The following is a 21322-nucleotide window of genomic DNA, read 5'->3' as shown; positions in this document are numbered from 1 at the left end:
TCTTGAAAACTACAATGTTGTTAGTCTTATGCAAGGATGAAATAATTTCAGAAAGATCCCAATCCCAGTAGGGCCTAGGAAAATTGTCAGCTGGGGCTGAGTGATTTTAGTTGGTGAACAATTTTTAAAAAATCAGTGACAAAAGCAGAGAGCCGCCTGGGGAATACAATGCCTGTTGGCTGAGATTAATGGCAAGATTAATAAATGGATTGCTTGATGAAAAGGCACAGAAGAACAAAAACCAGTAGAGATTGTGGAGGAGGCCGCTTATTAATGAACTGTCAGCCCAGAGAAAGTTCAAGAAACTCTTCTGTGTTAAATGCAGCAGGCTGGCACTTCTAATAAAAATTGGGGTCCTTCAGGAATTAATTACACTGGCGTTACAGCAAGAATTCATGGAATTGCGAAATGTAGTGGCACAGACCAGCACCGGCCGCTGCTGCGAACAGAGAGGCTGCTGGAGAAACTAATCTTTTTTTTTTTTTTTCATTGATATGTAGTATATTGTAGTAGCATAATAGCCAGTTGGACATGGGGATGAATGATGGGGTCCAGATAGGCGCTGACTAATGAAACTACACATACTTGGAGTTTGAAGTCACTTCACATTTCATATGTAAAATTCCCTCCTGGAATCTGATTTCCTCCTTATTCTGTGTACCCGCCACTAAGGAGTTCCAAATAATTTTCAGAGTCATTCTATGAGAGGCGGATGGACTCTACCGTGATTTATCAAGCGATGTTGAGCGAGAGCACAAGGTTCATTTATTCCAAGGGATACATGCTGTTACTTCCCTCACCCCTCCACAGGTTCCCAGTTTGGCTGGCCTGACAAAACCTTCTCTTAATTAAACTTTGGTGTTGCCTCTGCCCGGTGGAGGAAGCAGCCCAAAGGAATGCGGTGACAAGGTGTAGATTGTCCAGAATTTGCGATCTGGTATCACACACATTAGATACTGAAAGCTTCTTACCTTCTTTCCCTTCTGCCATGAAGGTGGAATGGAAATGGTCTGTAATGTGTTTAGACCAAAGGTTCCCAGACAAAACCATTCATCTCTCGGGTCTCAAATTTCATAATTAACCATTTTACTTCAGGACTAAATGTATCCCTAATAGAATATGGCTATTTAGGAGATTTCTGGTGATCAGTTGTTATGTTAGTTTTCTAGGAAGGAGATGAAATTGAAATATGAAATTAATGAATTAGTAAAAATAAAGGCATGTAATAAAGATGTTGAGTTGTACCATGCAGGATACTTTTGAGAAGAGTTTTATTTTAGGAAATAAATGTGACAGCTCTTCTATAATGCATTTAGAGAAGTGTTTTAAGACATGTGCAATAAACATGGTTTTAAAAGTTGTATGTGAAAAAAAGAGAATAATTTTTGATTGGCTTATATGGTGATACAGTTTTCCTTTGGGGTCTTAATGTAAATGATCAGCCATTGTTTTCCCTTATATAATAAAGGTCTGGGTTGGGGCCTTTGGAAAAAAAAACTCCCTTTGACTTATACCATGACCATAAAATTTATAGAGAATGATTCCTTGAGTTGTATCTAGAGTTTATCATCCTCTTTCTTCTGCTTGTCACATCCTTGAGTATTAGACCATCCATCACCCATCACTCTTTGACTTTTCAGGCCCTCATAATCCACATGATACTTATCCTTTTGATTAAAACAAGTTAATGGCCTTTTCACGAATAATTAATCTGCTGTCTTTCTACTTTCAGCTCCAGGCTTTTAACTTTAATGTTGAGCTATCCAGCCTGTGTTGCCTTTCAAAGTTTCACTCCCTTTAGCCTCTTCCCTTCAGAGGTTTAATACCTCTTTAGAAACTTCAGTTTGCTCTACTAAGGTTTTTTAAAGGCGTCCAAATTGTTCTCACATCCTTTCTGCTGTGTGTGAGGTGAATGACATGTGGAGATCAGTGGGATGAAATAAAAATCATTTTAGACTCTTGTATTCTGTCCATTCTGGAAAATGTGGAAACTTTCACTGTAAAGAAAAGTTAAAAGTCTATTGCTTTTTGGGGAAAAAAATTGCACATATATTTGTTGTATAGTATGAATTTCTAACTCTGGATGTTTTCCTGACAGTGACAATTTATACCAGATGACCTCCCAACTTGAATGCATGACCTGGAATCAGATGAACTTAGGAGCCACATTGAAGGGGTAAGTTCTTCTCTACTGTTTCCCTGCAACAGTAACTTACACCTGTTTGAACCAAGGTCCTTATACCGTAGGAAGAGAGCACAGTTGTAGAATAGGCGTGGCTCTCTACAGAATTAAGATGCTTTCCTCCTTCTCCCAGTTGATCAGTTTTGTTCAGTATTAAATTTTTAGGAATATAGTTAGGGGATGTTTTTGTCTAGAATGAGGGGGTTGAGAATACTGGGAAAACTCCGTATGGCCTTTCCTTATTGAATGTTTTAGAGTTCCTCAAAGTTGTGTCCATTCAACCTTGTTTAATATTTATGTTTTGCTTGTGATATCACCGAGGTTACCTCATCCTTCCAAGAAATGCTTTGAGTTTACAAAGTCCAAGATCTAAACTCGTAGCTGAAGGTGATTTGGACCATCCAAAGTCAGATGTGGGCACACCTGGTTGCCTCAGGAGGCTTTTATCACATTTGATACACAACCAGAATACAGAGAACACAGCAGTCAAGCATAGGTAGGGGCAATTCTCTGCACCTGGAAATGAAAAAAGCAAGGTGGGACTTGCTTTAAACAGTAAAAGAAGTCATTTTTAGTTTTGAATCTGAGTGGATAGGCCGTCGGATACGACAGTCACGAAGCCCTTGTGGTGTAACAGGTACTCATCTGGGTCCCCTCATCCAATCTTCCCGATGGCATTATGATGCCTCCTAGGCACTGTTATCCTGTTTTTCAAAGAAGTTCGTCAAGCTCAGACATTTAAGTAATTTCCCAAGCTCACATCATACTGTGTGTGATAGAGCTGCGATTCTAAGTCCACTTCTGATTCCAAAGCAAAGGCTCTTTCCAGTCTCCCCATGGGGCCTTCTACTCCCCATCCCCACCATCGGCCCGAGTGGGATCAGGGACCCAGTTCAGCACTCTTGACTAGCCGGCCCCTCGAATCCGTGTATTTCGTGGCTTCTCATTGGATTGTGGGATCTGGGCGTGCTGGAGCCGGGCACGCTCCAGTCCCCATCCCCACCTCTTCTTTTCTTCTAGAGTTGCTGCTGGGAGCTCCAGCTCAGTGAAATGGACAGAAGGGCAGAGCAAGTGAGTGGACGATGCGATGATGGCAAAGCAAACGGTGTAGGCCTTGTTGACTGGCAGCTGGGGTGATGCAGGAGTTAGGACTGATGACGGGTAATCAGGGCAGCAGCTGGTGCACAGGGATGGGAAGAAGCGATCCATTTTTTTTTTCTCTCTCTCTCTCTCTGCCTCCTCTTATTTACTGTAGATATGTATGTGGGTAAAAATGGAGGTGGTGACATTTCTCATCAGCATACCCCTGGAAAACAATTTAAGAAATGATGCCTTAGGAACCCTGCTCGTTTCCTGGCAAATGTTTCAAAAAATATTTAATTTGTGGTATTACACATATTTCTGTTACATCAGTCAAATCTTTCAGCCATACTTAACTTGCCCTTTCTCTATTTACCTTTAAATCTCTCAGGGAGAACTTAATTTTTACCCCAAATCTATGGTCAGACTTTCTGCAGAGACTTTTTAGAATTCCTAAACATTTGTGTTTTCCCCAGCCTTAACAGCCTGAACCCTGGGACATTTTTGTAACTGTTTCTTTTGATTTTGTTTTCTCTGCTTAAACACCAGAATCAGCCTCCCTCTTCTGGCCCTTCTTTCTTTTGTTGGTTCTGTGCTGTTTTTTGGATCATCCTTTGGTGATCAGCAAAGTTGTTTTTCATCTTCTAAAACTATTAGAGCCTTCTTTCCATACCTAGCCCCCAATTTTTCAACTCTTTTAACCAAATCTCTACTTTCTTTCTCTAGACCCGAAGTATAAAACCCTGCGGTTGATTGGGAATTTTTCTCTCCCCACTTCCATCCAAGGGTTGATGACAATTTCAGCATTGTATCTTTCCACCTACTTGCAACTTATGTTATCTTTCCTGGTCCCAGCCTTTCTTTCTGAATCCCTTACTTTTCTTCTCCCTTCTCCTCTCAGAGTTCAGTAACTCTCCCCAAACTACATGCCAAGAATAGAACATGATTGTGAAGTGAGGTGTATGTTTCAGTTTTTTAAATTTCTTCATGATGGAATATAGGGTTGGTTTGTTTACTTAATTACAAAAATTATGTATAAAGAATCTTGGCATATATTTTAATCTGGGTCTTTCCATTGGTGAGATAATCTTGGTATCTTTTAAGATCTTCAGGCACATGGTATTAGTCACTTGCTAGGGAGTCAGAAGCTATAAGGATGTAGTGCTAAGTGCGAATAAATTGGTTTTGTTCAATCCTGTATAAGAAACAAAAACTAGAAGAGTTTTCATTGATCTGGTGTTTACATTTTGGAAAAGGATTCTTGAAATTAAAACGTTCTTCTTGAATACTTTATTCAGAGAGCTGTGTGAAAAGCATCAAGTGACTCCCAGTAGATAGTCTTATTGAAGAGGACTGCAACTCTTTGGAGAACAAAAAGTTACAATTGTCTAGTTTGTTAATATCTTCTCTCACATTGGGTTTGTAATCTCTTTGGCACATACTGTAAGTCAGCTAAGTGTTTGCTTCTGTGTGGGAATTGAATATTTATCTAAAGGTGGATGTGAACCTTATTTGGCCAGACGTGAAGGGCTTTATGTACTTCTCTTTTGTTTTCACGACAATCCTGTAGTCACACACCTTTTCAGATGAGGGCTTGAGAGGTTATGCTACCTAACCAAGTTCACTTAGCGAGTAAGTGTCAGAGCCATGTTGGAACCCACTTCTGTCTGACTGTAGGACCTGGGCTCTAGACTAGAGTTTCTTAAGCTTTTTAGACTGTGACCACGGTTAAAAATACCTTTACACTGAGACCGAATGTACACAACACACACATACACACACATTTTCACAAAACAATACTACATGCTTTACTTACTGATGTTTTCTACTTTATTGCATATCATCTTTTTTTTTTTTTATTGCATATCATCTTAAAAAATGCTGGTTGTGATTTTACAACTCTCTAATGTATCATGACCCACAAATTGCCTCTCTTTTAGCTCTAAAAATAGCAACTCCTCAGCTCTTTCCTTCAAGCCCATGAACAGCTGAGAACTGGATACAATTGAAACTAATATCCCAGTAGAAAGTGGTTTTCCCCAGGGGGTGCATAATCTGAGTAGCTGTCTTTATTCTCTGTACCAAATTTGTTTTCCTTTGTCATGGTATGAAAAGGCTGTTCATGGAAAATTTGGGCAAAGATACTCTGTGAAGAAAGACAAAGAGAACTAACTGTATTTTTGCATTAATCCATAACTAGTGTCTGGACACTATCTGAAATCAGTGGTGTGAAAAGCCATGGTGACATCATAGATCTGTAACAGGAAAACTGGATGTCTGAGTCATGTTTTGGGGGGGAAAAGGATGTAATTTCTAAATCAGTCATAAAAAAGAAGCATCATCACATTTTTATTAAAAGATTGTGTACCTGAGACTTATACCCACTAAATATTTGTTCACATCTTCTTTCCTTGAAAATCATAATTTTTAAAAAAGAATAAGTTTGTTTCCTTGTGTCCCAAGCAAGTCCACAGAGACATCTTTCATTAGATGTTGGGGAGCAGTGTTATACTGGGTGGGGATAGAGTTTTAGGGAGAGCAAGGGCAAGATAAGAAGAAAACATGAAACATGGGTGAGGAGAGGCTTCCCTGATCTGCCTGCAGTGTGGGAGACACAGAAGATGTAAGTTGGATCCCTGGGTTGGGAAGGTCCCCTGGAGGAAGAAATAGCAACCACTCCAGTATTCTTGCCTGAAAAATCCCATGGACAGAGGAGCCTGGCAGGCGACAGCTGATGAGGTCTCAAAGAATCGGACACGACTGAACGACTAAGCACCCACACAAGGGGGAGGAAAGAATCTTGCCACTGATTTACTCCTGTCTCTCCTCCCTTTAGTCATTTTCATCTCTGCATGCCCATAGGGATCAGAGCTGCTTTTATGACGTCAACTGGGAGAATGTTGTATTTCAGTTTAAGTCAAAGAGAAGATACTTTATGAAGCTACTTTCCTAACTCTGACCGCTTTCCTTACCTACACACAATGAAGTTAGATTTTCTAAGTGGGTCATTGGGAGAAAAAATTGCAGGGAAATCTTTCTCAGCACTAGTCTACTTTTCTGAATAATTTTGTGTGTGGCACCTTGCATTGTTGTCTGCTTTGTATTTCTTTAGAAGCATTTTTTGTGTGTTCCTAATGCCTGCTGATTTCCTAACGCTGCTCCCAAGCCCAGCTCCTCTGTCAGCCTCTGTTTTGTCTCTTCTGAAGAAAATATCCTGCAAAATGGAGAAACACATCAACCTTGACCGTGGTCCAAGTTGTTAAAACAAGGAAGAAGTTATTCTCTGGGGACTTGGGTAGGGGGAGTGGGAAATTGAACACAATAGAAATGTGAAAGGAGTGCTGAGCAAAATGAATGTCCCCTTTGCTGGTCCAAGAAGTTCAGACTGTTGGGAACACACAGTATTTGACCTGTGGATGCTTGAAAGGAAAAACGAAAGATCTCAGGATGAGTGATGTATGGTGAAAACAAAGCTGCGTTTTTGGGTGGGGCCAAGGCTGTCGAATCTAGAGAGAATCCCCACTAGACATGGTCTCATCCCTGAGAACCTGTGCCAGAAGAGATAGCTGTCTTCTCTGGCTGGGAGTTCCAACACACAGCCCAGCACCTTCCCTCTCCAGCCCGTGAACAGAAGGTATCCGTCCAAGAGATTTACTTCTCGAAAATGGATAGCTTGCTTTTCAGGGGCTCCTGGAGCCTGTGATGCAAACACAAAGGTGGAGAGAAGCGGCTCTGGGAATGTCAGCATTCCTGAGGGTACTCCTCCACCTCCACTCCCAGGATAAAGCTGTTAATTTCTTCTTTTATATGGTTACATTTATGCATTTCAACTGTGCTGGACTTGGCTAGAGTCCGTTAGCCGGACTTCCCAGAACAAAGCAGGGGACTCTCCTGGGTTTGCACGATTGAGATGGGGACTGTGATTTAGTCCCATCCCTCCTGTTCCTTTTCAGCGTGGACTAGTCCAATGGTTTCTTTGTCTTCACTTCACTTCTCTGCTGTGTCTTTCCTTCCTCTAGCTTTTCATCTTTTCCCCCTTTTCTCTTTGGGCATATATTCAATTCATGTGTACATTTATAGAACAGAAAATCCAATTTTATAGGGAAGGAGATTAACACTTCCTGCAGCAGCCCCGATGAAACTACTGTTAATATTATGTCGCATACCCTTCAGACCTTTTCCCATTTGTGTCCTTTTCTTTTTTATAACAAATGATCGGCTTTGACTTAGATCTGATTCAGCAAAGGTAGTTCTGTAGGTCATTGCAGAGTTCTGTGTTTTCAGCTTCATGAGAGTGCTCTTGAAAATATTCTCAACCTCTTAAAAATACTTCGCTTTAAAAAGTATTTTGGGCTTCATAGACTTATCGCCTCCATACTGTGTTTCTAACTATTCTGTTTAAAGCAGGGAATGAATTTTATCTCGTAAACAGAAGGGTAAATGACAGATCTGTTCAGGTCAGGAGAAGAAAGAGAGCGGGAATCATTCAAAAGGAAGGTGGTGATGAAGGGGGCCCAGCTGGGAATGAGGACCATGGAGGACTCAGTGCAGGAAGAGGTTAATGAGGGTCCTAGTCTGTTGATAAAGGTGTGTATTGGAGTTTGAGAAGGTATATCAGGTGAATGGAGGATCTCTTTCATGACCTCAAGGAGTCTTTTGGACCTCTCATGTCTATGGTTCCATCATTTGAGACCCTCTGCTCTACCATTTCGGAGAAGGCAATGGCACCCCACTCCAGTACTCTTGCCTGGAAAATCCCATGGACAGAGGAGCCTGGTAGGCTGCAGTCCATGGGGTCGCGAAGAGTCGGACACGACTGAGTGACTTCACTTACACTTTTCACTTTCACGCATTGGAGAAGGAAATGGCAACCCACTCCAGTGTTCTTGATTGGAGAATCCCAGGGATGGGGGAGCCTGGTGGGCTGCCGTCTATGGTCGCACAGAGTCGGACACGACTGAAGCGACTTAGCAGCAGCAGCGGCAGCTTTACCATTTATTCTTCTCCCTGTCATCTACCCGCCCCTATCATAATCTCTAGCTAGAAAAACATAGAAGCTGCACTCATAAAACGTCATCCAAATAAATGCAACTCTGGGATGAGGGGCTGCTGCCTATTTTAGTAGGGTTTATTTTTCCTATTGAAAGTGAACACCTTCATTTATTCTTGTTATATTTCTAACTCTTCACTTTAAAAGCAAAGCCACAGATGTAGTGTTCTTAAGGCTAAGATAGTAACTTTATCAAAATGAAAACAGCTTTTTCCCCTTTGATTATAAAAGTAACACAGGCTTATTATATAATGAAAAAATTCAGACAGTACCAAAACATTATAAAGGAAAAAAGAAAAGTCATGTGTTATCTCACCACACAGAGATAACTAGTTTTTAAACATATTGGGGTATATTTGTATCTGCAGAGAAAAAATTCTGGAAACATTTACTGAACTATTAACTGTCATTGCCTCTGAGAAGCTTAGAGGGAAAGGGCAGAAGCCTGATAGAGATGAGTTTAAGAGATCCCTAGTGGCTCAGCAGGTGAAGAATCCCCTGCAATGCTGGAGATGTGAGTTTGATCCCTGGGTCGAGAAGATCCCCTGAAGAAGGAAAGGGCAATGTTCTCCAGTAGTCTTGCCTGGGAAATTCCATGGACAAAGGAGCCTGGTGGACTACTGTCCATGGGGTCGCAAAGAGGTGAACAAGACTGAGCATGTATGGACTAGCACTAGGAGGAGATATGCTGGAGACATGGTATTAAAACAACACACTTCCATGGAGTTTTGCAGCCAAAGGAAGCAAAGAAGTGGGGTTCTAGCTCAGTGGGGAGAGAGAGTCAGGAAAAGTTGGATTTTTAAAAATTGTTTTATTTATATTTAGATGGATGCACTTGCCTGTTTGCTATTGAGACATGATCAAGAAGAGTGAAATTAACGATGAGAGGGGATAGAATTGCTAGAACAGGGTCCTTGAAAGAGAAGAGGCTTCATGGGCAGCTAGGAGCTGAGATAGTTTATCTAGTGGTAATATTGGTTTTCAAAAGCTCTTTGTTCCTAAGGATATTAACCCTTTGCTTGTCATATATACTGCAAATGTTTCCTCTGTTTTGTATTACATTTTAACATTATTAATGTTTTTCTGTTAGAAATTTTTATTGTGATAGTAAAAATGATCAGCTTATGTTTCATAGTTTCAACGTTTGGCTTTTATATTATACCTAGAAAGATTTTTCCAATTCCAAGTTTGTTTGTTTTTTTTAATTTACTTTCTATCTTTTGGTATATTCTTTTGATTGACTTCTTAACATTTAAACATTGAATTTATTCTGAACTTACTTGGCAACTGGATTCCACCTTAATTTATTTCTAAATTTATTTCTAACTAATTCAATCCCCAAACTGCTTTGAATAATCCATCCTTATTACCTTTATCAATTTTTGTCTCATTCTATGTATGTCAGATGTCCCTATTTTGAATTTCCTCCTTTTCAAGATTAATCTTAAAAAGATTCATTATCTTAATGCCTCTGGCTTCAAACATCTGTTTGAGAACGAGTGTGATTCCTTTTAATGTATTACAAGGCTTTTCTTCTGTTTCTTCACCTTGAAATACTTTATGTTACTAATGTCATCTGAAAAAGTGAAAGTCGCTCAGTCGTGTTCAACTCTTTGCGATCCCATGGATCTGATCCCATGGACTATACAGTCCATGGAATTCTCCAAGCCAGAATACTGGAGTGGGTAGCCTTTCCTTTCTCCAGGGGATCTTCCCAATCCAGGGATCGAACCCAGGTCTCCCACATTGCAGGTGGATTCTTTACCAGCCAAGCCACCAGGGGAGCCCAAGAATACTGGAGTGGGTAGCCTATCCCTTCTGCAGGTGAATCTTACCGACCCAGAAATCAGACCAGGGTCTCCTGCATTGCAGGCAGATTCTTTACCATCTGAGCTACCAGGGAAGCCCTAATGTCAGCAGTAAGGTGGTGCCTTTGAAAGAGATAATTATGTCCACTGGCCCTCACATGTACCAATCTCCATTTCAACTGGAGAGGCAGGAAAGGGCTTAGTCTTAAGACCCCTGAGCTTGATTCTGGGGTTTTAGGGAGGATTTTTTTTTTTTTTAGGTAGTTGAGAATACTTGAGTAAAAATTTTCAGATTTAAGAATTTAAGAGTGTATGAGCAAGCTGGGTGGGAGCCTTTGAGAACTCAGGCTGAAAAAGACCCTGCTAATTCTCTATAGACATAGAGTTTGTCTATCATGTGAATTTGGGACACCTGTTCTTAGGGTGAAACTAGCGGCAGTCTCTGGCCGTAGAGCCAAAAAGCATTGAGAATACAGAACCCAGTGAGTTAGATGCAATTGGGATTCTGATGAACTAGCACTTCAGTACCAGACACATGTAAGGGGAGATCCAGCTCTTTGTTGTATGGTCTGGTGAGGTCGTCTGTGAGAACATGAGTTCCTATCTTTGTATGTGTTGAAGTAGGAAGCATGCCTGAAAATATTCTTCCCAGCAGTAGCAGTCAGTAAATAGAGTGGGATTTCTTTTGAAGGGGAGCTGTATTCTCCCCAAACTGTTGTGGGAGACTAGATCTTAAATTGCTCTTAGCTGTGCTCTGAGTGTAAAATAAGAGAAAAAAAGACAGTTGGAGGAGGTTTGTATACCATGTCAAATGGTGAGGAAAGCTTGATGGTTCATAATGGCTGATTTATATAAACGTTGTTATCAGGCTATTAACCACTCAGCCTATATTCCCTAATAAATAGTGGCCAACGACTAGACTGCATCGAAGTGAAAACATGAACTGTGACTGTAAAGAAGCTCTTGAAACAGAAATCCAAACAAGTTTCAGTAGTAATAGCTAACATGGTTGGAACAAGTGGTCATTCTCCACAAGGTAATACTTTGAAGGCCCTTTCTCACTGCTCACGTATAGGTATCGTGTTTTGGTATGTTTGTTGAAAAATAAATCCAATTACTTTTAGATAACTGTTATATTATGTATTAGCAGGAATTTTTCTATAGCAAGTGGCAGAATCCCAGTTGTAACTGGCCTAGGTCAAAGAGGGAATTTAAATTTAGCGGCGTATTGTATTTTAAATCCTCGTGTATGGATTCAGGAGCTGAGACAGTGTCTTTAGAACACTGTTTAATTGTCCCTTGCCTCTGCTCTTTTGTGTTGGCTGTCTTCTCAGGCTCTCTTCGTTGTGACATAAATAGCTGCTTTTGGCACCTACAGTTTCATAAGAAGACTGCCTCCCTTTTGGTTCTTCTCCACCAAAGGACTCAGGGAAGGCTCTGATTGGCCAGGATTGGGTCGTGTAGCTAGAGAATGCAGTGATCTGATTGGCCAAGCCCTAGGCATGTACTCTCTCCTGGAGCCTGAGGGTGGATTCGAGAGGGGTGGCTCCCTGAATGGAGAAGAGGTCTATGTTACCAGAGGAAGGTGGGCAAAAAGATAAAAGGACATTCGAGGGATTTGAAAAGTCAGAGTTAGTGAAAGTGGAGTGAGTCCTCTTCCCCTCCAGATATGATGTGGAGCTGGATGCTGCAGGGATGTACAAGACCTGGATAGAAAATGAGGATGGTGTCGGGATGGGGAGCCTTCTTTCTAATGCTCATGGAAAAAGTGTTCATTAAAAAGCATAATAGTAAGAATTATTAGTATAATATAATTTTTGATGAAAAATGATATACAGATATTTTAATTACACATAAAAAATAATACATCTTTTTCTTGAGGTCTGAACTGAAATGAAACACCTGAAGGCAGGAAGAAAATAAATTGTTCAAGTAAAAATATGGCTGATTGTTTCCTGCAGACTACTGAGGAAATTTTATACTCATAAATTATCAGTTTACAGATATTAAGTTTTTTTAAACTCAGTCAAGTTTAACTTGGTTGTTTCATTTTTATATTCTGCTTTCTATGCTGGATTCGTAAAAGAAACTGCATCTTTCAGTCTTTGTTTTCACTATGCTTGTTCTAGCTATAGGGAAGTTACATTTTCATTCAGTAAAGCTTTAAACCCAAGCATTCTGGTGTGACCATGGAGGCTTCCCGGGGGACTTCTTGACCCTAAGCCTCTAGGACTGATCAGTTCAAGGCTGTCTCTGGCTGGTCTGTGTGTATGGTGAGCATTTGTGCATAAGGTTATTGTTTTGTTGAATTTTTTTTGTTAATAATTGTTCTCTCTCATCTCTTTTATGCTGTAACTGCCGTCCCCACCCCCACCTCCTCTCTTTTTCTCATACTCTGATTTGTTGAAGATAGCAGGTCAATTGGTCAGTAGAATATTTCACAATCAGGTTTGGCAGATTGCTTCCTCTTAAAGTCTTTTAACTTGGGATGTCCGTGCCCTGTTTTTCCTATAAATAAGTAGTTAGATCTGGAGGCTTGATTAGATTTGGGTTCCTCTTTTTTTGGCAAGAATAATTGAGGAATGGTGGTATGTTCAGTCTCATCTCTTGTGTTTAAACTTTCAGGAAGTGAACTTTTAAAACGTGATTCCATTGCTCTTTTCCCTCCAAACTGGCACACTAGACAGGGGTGATGGTTCTCAAGGCTTGCAACAAAGAGTATTTTCTTTTTGCACTGTGTATTTTCAACACCAAAAAAAAAAAAAAAAAAAACCAGGCATCTCAGCATCTCATATATAAGCCTAAGAAGCAAAATGGAGTGAGAAGAAGGGTTGATGAGTAAATTTCATTTTCTAGATACACCAGAGTATGAGGTTTCCCCATGTGTTTCCCTTTAAATCTGATTAATTCTGCAGAGAGAAAGGAAAAAGGTGAAGATGGGGGGTTACTCACCTGGCCAAAGATTAGAGGTGGGAGAGAGAAATCACAGGTGGAGGTTTCCCCTTTTTGAATATTCATATCAAATGCTAGTTGCCCTCAAAAGGCTCTCTTTTTTTTTTAAACCTCTTCTGTTGATAAGGGATTTCAGGGCAGCTCTGGTTTTCCTCATCTGTAAAACCTCAATTCCTTTTTATTAATCTTCTTGTGCCTGTGAAATATCAAAATTAATCATTTCTAAAGAAGCTACTCTTTAAACATTAAGTTTTTTTCTGGGTCGAACCTCAATGTACAAGTTTTTTGCAGGAAGAGGGCTCATAACTTGTGTTATATGAGGGACATTTTTCTGTTTTTACAAACTTTCTAAGGGCACGTGATTATGTATTTTAAAGCTGTCTAGGAAAAACAAACTTTCTCAGGATAAATTTTAATGCATTTTAAAGCTGTTTAGGAAAATGTACAGTCTGTGTCACAGCCAAAAGTGGAGTCATGAGATGTATGCTTTGCTGATAATTTCTTCTGCTTAGTTTATTTTCCCAGTTAGGTAGAAAGAAATTTTCTTGTAAAAATTTTGTTCACCGTCAACTGCTCTATTGCACACAAGCAGACCATTTCCTTCAGTGTACCTTGCCCTTTCTTATACCAAATAAATATTGTGCCTCCAAGCAGAAGCTCAGGTGTGCTAAGAGTACATATTTGAACTTGCCCCTCACAGCCCCCATTCTCCTATCCCACTCCCACTGTGTTTTTCAAACCTTCAAACATGGATAATTTCATTCATATGCCAGGAGAAAAGAGCTAGGGATTATTCAGGTGTCATGATGATAGAAGTGAACCCAGGCTGGGCTTGCACCACCAGAATTGTACAACTGGCTTTGAAGGAAGACGAGCTACACGGACCTGGACACAAACACCCTGTTTGCTGCTTGCCACCTATCTGACTTTAGGCACATAATTCGATCTTACCTTAAACCTCAGTATTCTTTGCTTTAAAATAGGGATAGCACTGTTAAGTGCCATTTGTTGAGGGCATACCATGCACCAAGCAGCGCTTTACTTACCTAATCTCATTTGTAACAGTCTGATGGGGAGTACTGTTTTTCTCATTGTGCACGAAGCTGAGGCCAGGAAGGCTAAGTCATTTGCCTCAAGTGATGCCCTTAGTGACTCCTAGCATTGTGCTTCGGATAAAGAGTATGTTTTATAGATCTCAGTCAGGCTTCCCTGGTGGCTCAGATGGTAAAGAATCTGCCTGCAGTGCAGAAGACTTGGGTTCAATCCCCGAATTGGAAAGATCCCCTGGAGGAGGGCATGGCAACCTACTCCAGTATTCTTGCCTGGAGAATTCCATGGACAGAGGAGCCTGGTGGACTACAGTCCGTGGGGTCACAAAGAGTCGGATGCGACTGAGCGGCTAAGCACACACACACATCTCAATCACCAGGCTTAAAAGAAGAATATGAGAAATAATTCCTGTGGTTAGTCACCTCATGCATATAACTGTAGACCTGAACGTTTTCTTAGGATAAGATTACTGAGTGATTTTTTTACTTTTGTTCCTCATATAGCTTAGCTCTTTGGTTTTCAAGCAAATGTATAAAAATGGGTTATTGCTTCATTTTACAGAGAAGGAATCTGAGTCAGAGTTTAGATGATTCACCCATAACCACAGAGTAAATAAATGATAGACGTGGGCCTGGAACACAGGCATTCAGATGCAAAACCCATGTTCTTTCAGACTGATCTTTTGGGTTAATCTAGAGATAAAGAATCTAGATTTAGCTCTGTCAAATATATCTGAAAGAAACCAAACAAATCCAGTTCCTTTGGTATAGTAGGCTGAATAATGACCCCCAAAATATCCAAGTCCTCATTCTTGGAGGCTATGAATGTTGCTTTCTGTGGTAACAAAGGATTTGGCCGATGTGACTAAGTTAGGGATCTTGAGATGGGGAGACTGTCCTGAATACCTGAGTGGGCCCTCACTGTGTAATGAGTGTCCTCATAAAAGGGAGGCAGAGGGAGATTGGACTACAGAAGAGTGATTGGGGGTGTGATGAAGGCGGCAGGTCAGAGTGATGTAGTAAAGTGAAGGAGGGGCCAAGGCATGCGGGTGAGTTCTGGAAACTGAAAAAGACACGGAAAGAGATTCTCCCTTAAGCCTCCAGAAGAAAATAATCCTGCCAACACATAAACTTGAGTGCAGTGAAGCTTATTTTAGACATCTGCTCTCGGGAATTGTAAGAGCATCAGTTTGTGTCCTTTCAAGCCACCAAATGTATGATAATTTGTTACAGCATCTGTAGATACACTTCAGCTTGTGTGTGTATGTGTGTTAGTCAACTCTGTTGTTCCAACTCTTTGCGACCCTAAGGACTGTAGCCCACCAGGCTCCTCTGTCCATGGAATTCTCCAGGCAAGAATACTGGAGTGGGTTGCCGTTCCTTTCTCTAGGGAATCTTCCCAACTCAGGGATCGAACCTGGGTCTTCTGCATTGCAGGCAGATTCTTTATTGTCTGAGCCACCAGGGAGGCCCCATACTTCAACTGACTGCACAGCAACTGCAGTTTTCTATCTGTAAGTCACTGCTAAAGCCTGCTTTCAAACGGGCCAGTGATGTTTAGAGGTAAACCGCTGACTCCTATAGATGATAACTTCTGGATTTTGGTCTAGCAGCACTGACCATTCCTGCTGTTCAAATATGCATCCTTTCAAACTTTCAAGGGTTTGGAAGATTCTGATCACTCAGTACTTAAAGAATGAGACACATCCCCACCTCCACTCTGTTGCCAGGTAGGAGGAGGCAACAGAATCCAGATGGAGTTTTCTAGCTTGCAGTTTAAACTTCACTGCTCAACCTTTAAAGCAGAGGTTGCAAATTGATTGCCCTTAGGCCAGAGATAGATTTTTTTGACCGGACAGGGATTCTTTACAATTTCAGTTATTTCCCAGAATTTAAAACTCAGGTGATCTCACATAAAAGTTGTGACTTCTGACTTTCCTGGAGAATGTAAAGATCTGGCAACATTGGGGTTATGTTATCGATAGTACTTGCCTGGTAGATGGGGGTCCTCGCTGCCTCCTTTGGGCAGGAGTTGGGTGGCTGGGTTGGCTGTCCCTGTCAGTTTGATGCCATCTTTCTTTCCAGGACAGTTGTCATTTATTTTTCTCACTTGCTTGGCCCCTGTAGGTAGGTACCTGAGTTTGTGGCTCTGCCTTAAGGGAAAAAAACCAAATCCATATTCTGAACAGTTTAGCAAAATCATTGACCCTTGGCTGATAATCATGGAAATTCATGGAGCAAGGTGACAGAAGAGTTGAGACTTTGCCTTAGTTTTTGCTTAAGTGAGGCAAATATCTTAGTTTTTAAATAGGAAGGAAAAAAAAAACCCAGTAGATTCTGGAAACCATAGAGCAGTGAGATTAGCATGATTGTTGGTAAAGCTATTAAGCTGGATTTTGGAAAGCACATAGGGAAAAAAGCAAGAGTTTAGGAACAAAGACTGTTAATCATGCACAAGGCAATGCTCGAGTCTGTTTCTAGAATTACTAGTCTCCGTGGAAGGTCATTAATGTAGTTGATCTTTATTGCAAAAAGACACATCAAAAAAGTTATTTTTTGATGTCTTTGTGGATAGTTATTGGCTAAGTACTTAAATGAGTGATTTGTGCCTAGTTGAACAACAAAACCTAAGGAGCTGTGTGCACTATCTTTATCAGCCTGGCGAGTGGTGTCTCGTGTGGTGCTCCAGGGTAGGAAGAAAGCAGCAGTTGCGTTACCCTCAGCTTCCTCTCCCGTATGGTTCACCGCCTGCGCCAGGCCCACCGACTCTGCTCACCTGCTGGCCCCAGGGCTGCCCTCATTACACCTCACCGTCCATCCCTGTGCTTTCTGTGATCATCTTGGCCAAAGAGTCATCAAATCCTTTTTCTCTGCCATTCAGCCGAGTCCAGCATTTTATCTATCAAAGAGTATTTCGTGAGGCAACAAAGCATGAAAACATTTTATAAAGCACCATTGTTTTTTCCTAAGAAAGCCCAGCCTCTCTCAGGCTTGGGTCACGTGCCGTGCCGTACATAGTGCCAGGCCTCCTTTGCCTTCCTCTCATTTGGTTTGGAAGGAAGTCACTGTGTGTGCATTTCAACCCCGAGGGAGATGTGGGACTGGTGGGCTTCATGCTCTCTCTAGAACTTGCCTTCTGATACCGATTGGCTCCATGAATAATAACACCCTTGTCTCTGGGTCATGACAAGTTTTTACCGCACTTCTGGGGCTCTGTGATTCCTTTCTTGAAAGGGGCATCTTTGGCTCCAGAAATTTCTTCTCTAGGCTGGTAACTCCTTGCCCTTCTTGAAAGGCTTAATGGTTTCAGACCTCTAGGATTCCTACTATCACTCCTGTTTGGTTCATCTACAACATACTTACTGCAACATGTACTGGCTGATCTCTTTGGGGATAAAGCTTGGTTTCACTTGACCATCTAAATTAGCAGCTGGTTCTTAACAGTGGCTATTGATGTAATGGCAGCTGCCGTCTTCCTGAGTCCTTTCTCAGACTGATTCCTGCTGATGACTTTTGCCCTCTTGGACTGAACCCCATCTAAGTGACTAGATTCTTTATGGTAGCTTACCTCAGGTTGTCTCATGGAGATGCCTTTTAGAATCTTTTCACTGCCTGAATATCAGAGATAAATTTTACATATTGTAAATATATGCAGCAACAAGGAAGAGCCTTTCTTCTTATGAAAACATTGAAAAGGTACTTTTCAAATGTTGAGATAACATGAAATGGGATGGAAAGAAAATGCTTTGGAAGTCAAACAGTTGAGGATGACTCTCTAAAGGAAATAGAATGGAATTTGAAAGATAAATGTGTGGTCCTGAATTGCAGTAAAAGACAAAAATCATGCCTTCAGGTTCAAGGTTGGAATACCTGGCTTAATTGTGGTACATGCCAGGATGGGAGTTGGAGATTTCATTTGACTTGAGGAAGATCACCATGACCTGAGTGCTAAGAGAGGATGTGCTGTTACATGTGTTAGCAGCAATGCTTTGTCCAGGTTGAGAGGGGAAGCCCCAGACCCTCTACCCAGGGATTGAGTCCCAGCAGCCGGTGGGCATAATGCATCGTATTGACTAGCATATTGACTTAAAAATTTTTGGAATGAAATTTCTTTGGGTGAGGCATTGCTCTCCAGTGTTAGGTGTTTGTTACTCCTCTGATACTAAAGATTCTGTGATCCTTCCTTCCCAGTCTCTTATATAAATACAGTTCTCTTGGACTAGGGTCCACCCTAAGCCTACTCTTTGAGAGGGACTTAACAAAATGAAGGGGATGAAGAAGAGGATGTTCTGGATGGCATGGAAATGAGATGCCAGTTCATGTTGTTGTAGTTGAGAGAGCCACAGGTCTGTAGTCTGGAGAGTTGTCTTCAGATACCCGAAGGGTTGTCTTGTGGAAGAGGAGTTAGATTCGGCCCACCTTAGGGAACTCTTTTAGACTGTGCACCTTACTTGAGTCAAAGTTGAGAGGTGCAGAAAGGAACAGCTTGGTCTCTGTTTTCAAGGCTGTGTTTACTGTACGGTGGAGGAGACACACACAGATGGCTGTAAAATAGTACTACTCTGGTTCTCCAGGAGACATAAATGAGGAGGTGGATTTCTGCTCAGTTTAGAAAGGCCTTTCCCAACAGTTAGATTTCTCTGGTGGCTCAGACAGTAAAGAATCAGCCTGCAATGCATGATACCCAAGTTCGGTTCCTGGGTTGGGAAGAACACAAGTGGAGTGGGCTGCCTTGAACACTAGTTACCGGTCATGTAGTCCCGCTGATAAAGATGAGCTGGAGGAAGTCGGAATAGATGACTTTTCTGCCTCTATTAATCTGTGGTTCAGGCCCCTCAACTGGCTTTGCTTTTCTTACCCGGAGAGAGTCATTGCCAAGCTGAATGCCCACGGGTTGAACTCAGTGTTCTGGGTGGACCATGCTGGAAAGAGTGTGAGGTGGCATAGTTTCCACCAGGTGGAACTACATTGGTGTGTTTGTTTTATGGAGACCCAAGAGCCAGTAAGAACGGACCCGGCTGTTTTTCTTGTTCACGAACCTGCTAGAAGAATCTAGTGGCATATTTGGCAGGTACAGTCTTGTTGCTGTTTTCGTTTGTTGGTTGCATCTGGTTGTGAAGATCATGGCATCCCATTTGAGTGGGGCAGCATTTCATTTCCTGGGACAAGTAGGCTGAGAAAAGTCGGTTTCCCATGTTTCCCACCTCTAGGAATCCAGGTAACATCCAGAGATTAGCTGCTGAGACAGGAGATTCCAAGTTCTTCCTGTTTGATTTGTTATTGTTGTTTAGTCGCTTAGTTGTGTCTGACTCTCTTTCGACCCCTCGGACTGTAGCCTGCCAGGCTCCTCTGTCCATGGGATTTCCCAGGTAAGAACACCGGAGTGGGTTGCCATTTCCTCCTCCAGGGGGATCTTCCCAACCCAGGGATCAAACCCAGGTTTCCTGCATTGGCAGGTGGGTTCTTCACCACTGAGCCACCAGAGAAGACCTTTCCCTTTGATACTAGAACTTGAAAATAATTCAGACTTCTATTGTTGGGTCTCTGAGCCCTAGAAAACAAGAATGTCACATTTGGGCTCTGTGCAGAAGGCTGAACCAAGCAAAGGCAGCCTGGGAGGCAAAATGTTCTGGTAGCACCATTCTTGTTCTGTCTGTCCTCTTTCTGCTGCTGTATCACCATTCTCATCAGCACTCCCTTCCCCACTGTCTATAGAATGCAATTGTTAAGGAGGCCAGACGGGACCTTTTTCTTTTGGCAAACACGTTCTAAAGTTCTGAAGGGCAGACACTACCTGAGTTTGGCATTTCCTCCCAGTTTTGTGTGTCTGACCCTGGGTCGGCTCTTTGGGACATTTTCCCCCTAGATATGCCAAAAATCACCTGAAGGATGTGGAGATGAGGTGTAGGCGGTTAGAGGGAGCAGAACTGCCACCCACCTCCCCCAACTGCTCCCATCACTTTGTAGGAAGGAGACAGGCGGTTCTTTCTAGAAAGCCTGGAGCCAGAACCAGAGGTGAAATGCCACAGCTGCTGTGGCCGCAGGGTGTGTGGACGTGTGCATCGTCCTGACAGACACTCTTCCCTTCCAGGAATTCTCTCCCCTGGGTGAGTGAGAGCTGAGCCAGCCTTGGATGGAGTGGGCTACCTGCCTCCCATATCGGGCCCCTGGGAATCTCTAGAGTAACAGAGGCAGAGGGTGGGAGTTCTCAGTCCTGACAGTTAGCCTTCACCCAGAGGCTTAAAAAAATGCATGGACCCCAGTCCCCAGAGATAAGTTTTTTTTTAATAAATACTTGCAATTTTATTTTTTTGGCCCAGTCACTTTAATTTTTATTAAGCGTATGGTTGATTTACAATGTTATGTTACTTTCTGCTGTATAGCATAGTGTATCAGTTATACATACACATGTATCTACTCTTTTTTAGATTCTTTTCCCATTAGGCCATTAGAGAATATAGAGTTCCCAGTAGGCCTTATTAATCATCTATTTTATATTTGGTAATGTGTGTATGTCAATCCGTCTCCCAGTTTACCCTTTTCCCCACCTTATTTTTTTAAGAGCTTTATGTATTTCCATAGTGTACCATTCACCCATTTGCAGTGTACAGTTCAGGGGTTTTAGTATATTCACAGACTTGTATGACCAGTACCACAGTTGGAGGACATTTTTAACAATCACGGGCTTCCCTGATAGCTTAGTTGGTAAAGAATCTGCCTGCAATGCAGGAGACCCCAGTTCGATTCCTGGGTCAGGGACATCCACTGGAGAAGGGATAGGCTACCCACTCCAGTATTCTTGGGCTTCCCTTGTGGCTCAGTTGGTAAAGAATCTGCCTGCAATGTGGGAAACCTGGGTTCAGTTCCTGGCTTGGGAAGATCCCCTGGAGAAGGGAAAGGCTACCCACTCCAGTGTTGTGGCCTGGAGAATTCCGTGGACTGTAAGAGTTGGACACAGCCGAGTGACTTTCAGTTTCACTTTACCAGTCACTCTCCATTTCCCCTAAAAATCCTCAGTCCTCGGCAATCGACCACCTGTCTGCTTTCTATCTCTATAAATTTGCCTCTTCTGGATGTTTCTTGTAAAGAGAATCATATAGCAGGCGGTCCTTTGTGACTGACTTCTTTCTCTTAGCATAATGTTTTCAAGGTTTGTCATGCACTCCATTATCATGTACTTCATTCCTTTTATCCTCAAATA

The 21322-nt window shown here is 41.9% G+C and overlaps 1 protein-coding gene across 1 annotated transcript in view; it reads left to right on the top strand.

The window, feature by feature from the left end:
- Positions 1 to 21322, top strand: part of WT1 (WT1 transcription factor) — a 48386-nt gene that overhangs the window by 14875 nt on the left and 12189 nt on the right. The window contains exons 5-6 of the mRNA XM_061149333.1: positions 2099 to 2176; positions 3203 to 3253. Coding sequence (XP_061005316.1) covers positions 2099 to 2176; positions 3203 to 3253 — 129 coding nt within the window. The remainder of the gene's footprint in view (positions 1 to 2098; positions 2177 to 3202; positions 3254 to 21322) is intronic.

Source organism: Dama dama, chromosome 1, assembly GCF_033118175.1.
Source record: "Dama dama isolate Ldn47 chromosome 1, ASM3311817v1, whole genome shotgun sequence".
In the NCBI taxonomy this organism is placed as follows: domain Eukaryota; kingdom Metazoa; phylum Chordata; class Mammalia; order Artiodactyla; family Cervidae; genus Dama; species Dama dama.
The sequence above is the reverse complement of the archived record's forward strand: the minus strand, read 5'-3'. Positions and strand labels throughout refer to the sequence as shown.